Source organism: Colobus angolensis, unplaced genomic scaffold, assembly GCF_000951035.1.
Source record: "Colobus angolensis palliatus isolate OR3802 unplaced genomic scaffold, Cang.pa_1.0 Scaffold403, whole genome shotgun sequence".
Classification (NCBI taxonomy): Eukaryota; Metazoa; Chordata; class Mammalia; order Primates; family Cercopithecidae; genus Colobus; species Colobus angolensis.
In genome coordinates, this window is record NW_012117411.1 from 2479634 (window position 1) to 2489220 (window position 9587).

The following is a 9587-nucleotide window of genomic DNA, read 5'->3' on the forward strand; positions in this document are numbered from 1 at the left end:
ATGTCTTAGCTCTATGGGATGACATATGCAAGTTTTACTCATTGACTTTGCCCTTTCAGGTAAATAAACAGATTACTTTTTCTATCTGAAAATCAGTGTTACATGTGTTATGAAAGAAGTTCCTATGAAAAAAGAACCAACCAAAGAGGCCTCCTCTGGGTGATTTTCTTCCATAATTTCAGTGACAACAAAAGTGTCACACTACATACCTATGCCTAGAACTAGCTATGCAGCATATCAAAGGAAGTGCTATGCCACAGAACAGAGCACAGAGTTTTGCATATAGTAGTCATTCCATAAACAGTTAAAATAAACTATGCAAATCTTTGCATTACCTCTACTTGACTAAAATGAGTTTATCATATACACTTAGCTATAGGTAATAACAGCAAAGTCACTGCTATACTGGATATTCATTTCTTCAGTAGATTTCCACTTTACCTATTTGCCTATTTAAAATTTTGAGTTATCATCTAACAACCTGATAATCATATAATAAATATCACCAAAGACTATTTGTTTTCTAAATGCACTTCGGGGGATAATTCATTGTCTTATAATGAGAAAAATATCAAAACTTTGTTTGAAGACAAAAATACTACCATGTGGAACAAATAGTCCATTTGGAATTTTTATTGTCATTTAATGCCTTGTGCTTTATAGGTGCAAATTCATTCTGAAGCAATGCTTGTGGAACTTTTAATATACAGTTTCAATTCTGAATAGTTGACATTGAAATAGTTCAGCTGTGTTACAGTCTTCCCTCACAGGAGAAAAGCATTGCTTAAAGACAGGCCACCCACAAAATTTTGCAGAATTGAAAGATAATCTCCCAATTGTTTCAGTCTTACCAGATTTTGCTTATGAACGCCCTGACTTTGTAGCTATAAAGAAGATACATATGTGTGTGTGTGCGTACACGCACATCCAGTATCACACTCAAGTGAACAGAATATGTTTAAGTTTACATTTCAATGTATATGGGTGTTTTCTTAAAAATATGAAAGGTTGAAATATTTGATCAATGAATCCTGATAAATGATACAGTGTTAAATACAAATTTCATATTCAATACTAAAAGATCAAAAAAGTCCTCTGCCATTGTCCATGTTTTATCTGTTTTTTAAAACCGTAGGGGAAACTATATACTCTCAGGGAAAAAAATGAAGCTTTATTGCGAGAGAAATGAATGTAAGAAATAGCACTTTAAGTAGCGAAGAGATGTGAAGCATTGCAACCTCATAGCCTGCTAAGGAGCAACAGCTGTACCTAATTTCAACTTGATGTGCTTCAGATCTCATATTCATATAGGTATTTAATGATCCAAACATAATGGTCCTATATAGAATAATTACTTATATGAAGGAGCAAACTTATTCGCATTCCTTTTAAAATGATCCTTCAAGAGAAAAACTGCACTGGATCTTTGAACAATGAATAGTCCCATTCACCAATCCAAATGTTTGGGGTTAAATAGCTTATCTTTTAAGAGAGAATAGTAGTGCTGGGGTTACTTCTTCTTGACAGACTCTTTTTGTCTACCCTCTTCCCAAGACAGCCAGGACAATGACAAAAGGTAGAATGCCAAGCCAGTCATTAAGTCATAATGGTAGACAGTTACAAGAAATATCAGAAACAAAAGGAAATAAGGTATTTTAGAGTTGGTATATTTTGAAAACAAAGATTCATTGCTTTGAGCTTGACTTTCCTCAACAGGAAGACTAGTAGAAGCAGAGCTCTCAGATTCCTTTTCACCTGAAGAGCATAGTGATTGCCCAGAGCTTACTAATCCTTTATTTTCACGCCTTGCTTCTTCCATATTCTCAAGAGGTTCGCTGATTAAAATCATTGGCCCTAGAGATTTTTCCACACTACACTCTTCTGATTGGAAAATCTGGCCTATGCATCTTTCTTTTCTACTACCTGACGTCACTATTCCTGAACTTTTGGAAACCTCTTCAAGTTTAGACTCAGGATAAGGGTGCTTCTCAATACCCTGGATTTCTCTTGTTGAATTACAAATACTTTCTGATTTCGTTGAAATAGGTTGGCTAGCCATGGTAGTAATTGCCTTCTCTATAGCAATTGCCTGCTCATTAGTTGACACCAAAATTTCAGTATGTTTGGAAAAAGGAGAGCTATTCTGAGGAGCTCTATTGGTGTCTGAGTTAAAAGCAGAATGCACAGTGGCATCCAAGTCTGTCTTCTTTGATAATTCTTGAACTTGCCTATGATCTCTGTTTTCTGAAAATACCGTTTTGTCTGTTGGTAACATTCCCAACTGTAAATCCAGTTTTGAAGTTGCTTTTTGATATTCTGTAATGACCTGTGAGGATTCTTCCACAGATGTTATATTTTCAGTGCCACATTTCTCCTTGTCATGTGTTTTTCTAGGATTGTACATAGACATGGTTTCTTCCTTCTCCATTTCATCTACATGTACATTACAAATACCCAAATGTGATTCCTTTTCAGAATCATTGTCATAGATTACACCTACTGTATCTCGCTGACAAAGGGTATAATGTGAATCATCATTTCCCCCTTCATGTGGATCAAACGCTGTTTCCTTTACCTCGATGGGCCTGTCACTTCGTGCTGTCTCTTGAGGTAGCTTAGCAATTATTGCTTTTTCTCTAGCAGACATGCTTTCTGGAGTACTTTCTGATGTTGTCTTAATTATATAGGCTGTACCTGCTTCTGCTTTCTCAGTAATACCATGATCAGCTAGAGAAGACAGTTCACAGCACACTGTTTCTTGACAGGTAAACAACTCTTCCGTAGTAGCTTTTAAACTCCTCGTATTATCTCTTTTTTCCCACACATCTTCACAATCTCTTTGTTCTTTGATATGCTCTGTTAGATCTTTGATATGCCCTGTTATGTTTGTTTTATTCTCTCCTGCTTTTCCCTGACTTTCCAGAACATTCCAACTTTGTTTATGCTGTGTACTATTATCCTGATCTTCAGAATCAATCCCACCTGATTTTTCTTCAACTTGGAAAAGATAATCATTCCTCAAAACATTTCCAGTTCTTGGTGAACAAACTTGACCAGTTATTCCTTCTGAAGCGCTGCCTTCATTGGTCAAATGATGATGCTCTGGGGTTAACACAGCTTCTTCCCAACTTACATTTGTCCTTGGTGAATGAGACACGTCTGCTGTGATTGCCCGGGTGGGGATTGCGGTATTTTCACTGAGCAGAGCAGTCAGGTCTCTGTTACTAGCTCCAATCCCTTCCACACTTATTTTAGGGTTGTCCATCTTCCTTTCTTGGTCATGTAAGATTGTTTGGAAATTTTTTCTTTGTCTTTGTTTTCCATTAACACCTAAATATATTCTTTGTTCTTCATCATCCTTACCATTGCCATAATCTTCCTTAGAAGATCCTTCTTCTGTTGATTTGTCGAGATGTGCAGATATATCTGAATGGAAATCTCTTCTTAAACACCCCCAATCTTTTGTTTCAATTTTTTTAGCTCCTCCTTCATGTTTTTTATTAAGGTTTCCTGCCATTAGTTGATCTGAAGAGGGGCAAGGTATTTGCATTATGCCATTGCCACGGGCTGGATTAGCATTATCATCCAGGACTTCTTTGCTGCCAGTGTGTAATTGCACTAGTTCATCACTACTAGTATCTCCCAATGATGGCTTGATTTCTCTCATATTTGAAGTAATTTCCTCTAAAGGTTGATGTGTACAGTCATTTCCTGAGGAATATTTTTCATTGCAGTAAAAATCTCCCTTTACGGAGCTTTCTGCCGATGAACTTGGAAACAGAGACCTTTGGAACAAGTCAGTGCACATTTCACCATGGATTTGCTTCTTCTCTAAACCCTCTGCTGTATTTGGAAAATTGACCGGATCTGTTGAAAATGTATTCCTTTCATCTCTGGAAGCAGTACTTCTGTTTCTTATTAAGTGTTGATTTATCTTATGGGATAAAAACAACAAAGAAATAATGACCATAAGATCATTTTGGATATGCAGTGAATTAGATAGGTTTTACTAACTCGGCTAGTAATTATCTGGTAGATTTCTTTGACTGATTTCATTTGTGGATTTCATATAAACTCTGGAAGCCAGATGTTTTGGGGAGATGCTTGTAGGCTATGACTGGGGAATGAGATTAGTAAGAAAGGGGGCCCAAATTAGTCACTCTCCTTCCCAGCTTCCAAATATCACATTGTATTATTCAACTATTCTTGCTTGTCATTGCACTTTCTCCTCACTTAGGCTATACACATTGATAGCTCCATGCTAATCAATTAGAGAGCAGCTTCCTGGGTGCCCCTTGCTGCATTTACACTTGCTGTAGGTGCCCCCATTACAGTTTCTCTTATTAATATGTTTTCTGCAAAGCCTCTGCAAACTATTAATAGCAAAACGTCACTCAAAGAAAAGTGAGGGAGTTAATGTCTCTGCAAATTCTGTTTTAATGACCCTCTGCCAACTGGTACTCAAATGTATTTGAGCTCTTCAGTGATGCCAACTGTCAGGATTTAACAGTGAGATGCCTGTGTTTTTTCCTCCTCCTCATAACTGACATTTGCATGATCTCAATAATTATATGCAAATCTTACGTTTTCCCCTTCTTCTCACATAAGGCTCATGTTACTTGTCAACTGCACAGCTGTCTTGTAAGCCAATGCCTGTGGGTTCCGCAGATTTGGTTGTATTTCCATCTATTATAGAGCTTCATTGTTTTATGCATTAACATCAGCATGGAGCAAATTAGCATCTAAATTACAGCTCCCTGTTCATTTATTGGATGTACAATCTCAGTAACTTCTAAACAAACTTTTATATTTGGGCCTGCTCATTGTAATGAGATGTATTGGTGAAGTACGTGATTTTTCAGGGCCCTTTCATTATATTCTGTGGTTTGAAAAAAATGGCGATGTTAACTTTCAGCTGGTGAGAATTCTCACAATGGGTGACAACTTTGTAGTTTCTTAAAGTTGGAGCAAAGTAAATTGCATACTTTAGTGATGCAGCTCCCATATCACTATAGAAAAGGTGGAATATGTGGGGAAATAGATGAGCTCTATTTCTTTCCTGTTTCAGCACTGACACTTGAAGAGGCAAATGTCATTTTAATCTTAGGTGATTATGAATCCATGTATTCCAATGATGTGAGGTCCATCCAAATCCAGTAAAGGATAAATTGCATTATGTGACTCATTTACTCCTATTTCTTCCTTTGTGATAAAAGTGCTATCTAAACCATCCCCCCAAAAAATTCCAAATAGATTGAATGCTCACCAAGTATGAAATTTATAACAAATTTAATACCAAATTGTATAGTACTGAATTTGTTTCCTGTTTTAAAATTATGGCACAGGCTATTTTCTTTTTACTTGGTAATTTAATACTCTACAATGATATAGAACTTGGAGATTCTCACAAGGATGGAATTTAAAAAAATGCTGTTACATGTGAGAATCATAGACTTATAGAGTTGGACAGGACACTAACAATCTTCTAGTCCAGCCCTCTCATTTTATAGATGAATTTATGCTAAGTACACACTTGTCACAAAGATTAGAAATGCACATCAGGATAGTGCTACCTCTCCTGTAATTCCTACAAACTATTACTCAGAGCCGCTGGTAAATAGATAAGAAATGAATGTCATTAATTTACCACTGCAGAGACCAGAAGCAACATACAGAAATCAAAGTGCCTTGTTGATCAAGCTAGAGATGCAAGGACAGAATATGCTATGCTTTCACATCTGCAAATTATATTAGTTGAAGCTATTGAAAGACAGGCATTGCAGCATTTTTGAAGCAGAAATGGATTCATCTTCTCTAATACCGTGGCAACCAGAACACTTACCATCAACTCTAATTCTTTTTCATTATGTTCATCATGTTCCCTGTTTACATCTTTTACATTTTGATTACTAGCTTCCAAATCTTCCTTGTCCTCATGAGAACAAATGATTGTCGGGATAGAGGTATCTGAAAAGTTAATATAATTGTGCCTATGTAAGATTGTTTTAATTGTAGACTTTAACAAAAGAGACAAATTTGGTTTTAAAATTAATGAAGAATATTACCTGTATTCTTTGGATTCTCAAAGTTATTTTCTTCTGATGTTACTGATGATTCTTCTTTACTGTTAAATTTAAAAGAAAATGTTATATGTTTTTCTGGGACTGCATCTTCTAAGTATTTTTATTCAGGGGGAAATTCAATCAGTAACAAGCCAAATAAACATTATGTAACTTTCTTATTTTCCTATATTACTTGGCATTTTTTTAAAATAAAAATGATCTTTTTGGAATGATGCAATAGTAAGTATTGGTTGTAGAAAAATTTAAAAATAATTCAAACCATGCCATATTTCTAAACAGAGTATGTTTCTCGTATTAAAAGTTATATAACCAAAGTAAAAATACATGTAAATGTAGATTATTCTATCTTCAATGAATTTCATCTTTTCAAATGAGAATGTTTTTCTCATGGCTTAATGCTAAAATTTTATGAACTGAAAGTCCTTTTGTGGTCATGGAAATTGCTAACATTTCAATTAATTTTTTGTGTTCCATTTTACTCAAAATTCTTCCAGTTGGACTAACATTAACTCTCTGTCCAGAAAAGCAAAAAAAAAAACAAACAAACAAACAAACAAAAACACCAAAAGTAAAAGTAAGAAAGAAACAAGCAAAAAAAACTGAAAAGTAGCTAAACTCACTCAGTTAAAAGACTTTATGTATGTACTGCCACAGGCCAATTTTATAAGCAAGACTTTGGATCATTTATATGCAAGCATACACTTTCCTTCTTTAAAATGATTTGGGTTACATTTCCTTTTCTAGCACACCCTGCATACTGATTGTAAAAGACAAAACCTTTTTGTTTCAAATGTAATCTATTTGTACTTGTATTTGTGGAGCCATTAGAATTTAGATTTGTCCATGAAACTCAGTAGGAAAAATGTTGGTTAAAAAAAGCCCACTTGGTATAGTTGTCACAAGTCAATTTATTAGAAATATTTGGCCCAGTATACACATTTTCTTGTACTGTCTCAACTGAATTTCCTTATGGTGACTGTTCTCAACAACTTTTCTGCAACAAAAGAAATCTGGAAAGTTGGCAGTGGCTTATGATTTTGTGTAATAAGAGTCTAGCCTTCATTGCATGAGCAATTCTGATCCAAATCCCAGGAAGGCCAATTTTATATTCACAAATCATGAGAAATTGAAAATTCTTCCATCCTGATCATGCAAGAAGATAATTCAGTTTTATATATTTTTATGATTCATAATTTTAACTTTACTAAAAACATTCGGTATCTTTAGTGGGCCGACTTATAGAACATAATGCTTCCATATAAATATAATTTTATTAGAAAAATATACTGCTTGCATAATTGATACTGACTTAATTTATAAAGCCATATTGCTTAATGAGGTCAAAAACTATGCCAAAGTTTGTTTTTATGAAATCCAACAGCAGGCTGACACATCTTTCCTTCTCCATGTACATAATGTTTGTGTGCTTAAAAATATATAAACCATTAAACAGCATTTATGTATTCCTGCTTCATCTCTAGTCCCATAAAACTACTGAAAGTATTATTTGTAGAAGAAAAATAGTCAAAGATTTTTGGTTTTACCTAATCAAAATGCTATCTATCACTTCTCTAATTCAATTCTCTAAAACAGTTTAATTCTTAAAATAATGATCGAGTCAAAAGGCCAGGAGCCTGCTTTAACTTATTTGATGATAAAATAAGTATTCAAGTATGTATTCTTATGTTAATGTCTTAAAATGCAAATACAGAAATACAGGAGAAAAACTTCAAATTCAGGGACAAGTTCAAAGAAAAGTAGAAATAAATGCAATTTAAATATCATATCAAATATCTATAAACAAAAACAGAAAATGTGTAACATTTCTATGGGGAAAGTAATACAATTATATCAAACAGTGTTAAAGAAGATCCTCAAAAAGTTGATAAACATACCATGTTCATAGATAGAAAATATTATGAAGATGTCAATTCTCTCACAAATTGATCTACAAATTTTATACTAACCAAAACATCATTTTTTATAGAATTTGAAAATATTATTCTAAAAAGAAAAATAAAGGGCAAGTGATGGCTAAAATACTTCTCAGAAATAGCAGGGAGGAGGAATTTCATCAGATTAAGTATTTTTAATGAAGATTTATTTATTAAGATAGTGTTATATTGGTAGAGTCAGAAAAACTAATAAGACAAGATTGAGAGCTTAGAACCTTGGTATATGACAAATGGTATATCCAGAACCTTGGTAAATGACAAACATAGTATGTCAGACAATAGGAAATATGGTACTTTTCAGTAAGTTGAGCCAGAGAAAATGGCTACCAGTTAGATTTAGATCTTAAATGTCAAAAACCTTGAAATTCTTAGTTGAAAATATAAATGAATATCCTCTGGACCTAAGAGTAGGAAATATTTTCTTAAGAAAGAAGAAAAAAAAAAGATTTAAAAAATTGGTCATTTTAACTGTAGTAAAATTTAAAATGTTTATCAAGAGACTATGCAGTAAAAATGAAGTTACAAAGTGGGAGAAGATGCTTTCATTACACAAAATCAACACAAATAAGCATCAAGAATACGTAATGAACTCCTACAAATCAACAAGAAAGCACAAACAATTCACTGTGTGTAGGGCGGCAAGGGTGCAGACATATCAGAGAAGAGGAAACACATAGTCAATAAGTACATAATGGGACGGTCAGCATTGTTAGAGAATAAATGAAATCAAAACTGCAAAGAGTTATAATTTTATACTCATTTAATTCATAAAAAATTAAAAGTCTATTAATACCAAGAGTTGAAGATGACTGAAGCTGTAGGCTTTTTTAAATTTTTTTTGAGACAACATTTTCCTCCGTCATCCAGTGACGCAATCTTAGCTCACTACAACTTCCACCTCCCAGGTTCTTGTGCCTCAGCCTCCCAAGTAGCTGGGATTATAGGCACAGGCACGTGACACCACATCCTAATTTGTATTTTAGTAGAGATGAGGTTTCACCATGTTGCCCAGGCTAGCCTTGAACTACTAAGCTCAGGCAATCCACCTGTCTCAGCCTCCCAAAGTGCTAGGATTACAGACACCAGCCACCACACCTGACCCCCCAGGCTTTCTTATACATTGCTGGTGGGAGAATAAATAGGTAAAACCACTTTGAGAAACAATTTGACTGACATTATCTTCAAAATTCAACATTTATATAAATGATGACCACTACTTCCACTCCCAGGTGTATACCCAAGAGAAACTCTTGCATATATTACCTGAGATATCTAAAGGAATGCTCATGGTGTCATTGTTAGCTGTATAAGTCTTGAACCAACCCAAATCAACAGAAGAATAGATACAAAACTATTAATATCACAAAAAGGAATATGATACAGCACTCAAAATTAACACACCACAGAGACAAACAATATGGATAAATCTTATCAATATAATTTTAAATGAACCATTCCAAAGTATAACAGAGGATATTCTTTTTATTAAGCTAAAAATTACCTATATATGTAAATAAAATTACTTGTCCCTTGCTATATACAGTTATAA

At 34.2% G+C, this 9587-nt stretch overlaps 1 protein-coding gene across 1 annotated transcript in view; it reads right to left on the minus strand.

Moving 5' to 3' along the window:
- Positions 1–620: 620 nt before the first annotated feature.
- PPP1R3A (protein phosphatase 1, regulatory subunit 3A) overlaps positions 621–9587 on the minus strand; it is a 35981-nt gene continuing 27014 nt past the window's right edge. The window contains exons 2-4 of the mRNA XM_011955952.1: positions 6066–6124; positions 5843–5967; positions 621–3934 (exon numbers count right to left, since the gene is read on the minus strand). Coding sequence (XP_011811342.1) covers positions 1511–3934; positions 5843–5967; positions 6066–6124 — 2608 coding nt within the window. The 3' untranslated portion in view covers positions 621–1510. The remainder of the gene's footprint in view (positions 3935–5842; positions 5968–6065; positions 6125–9587) is intronic.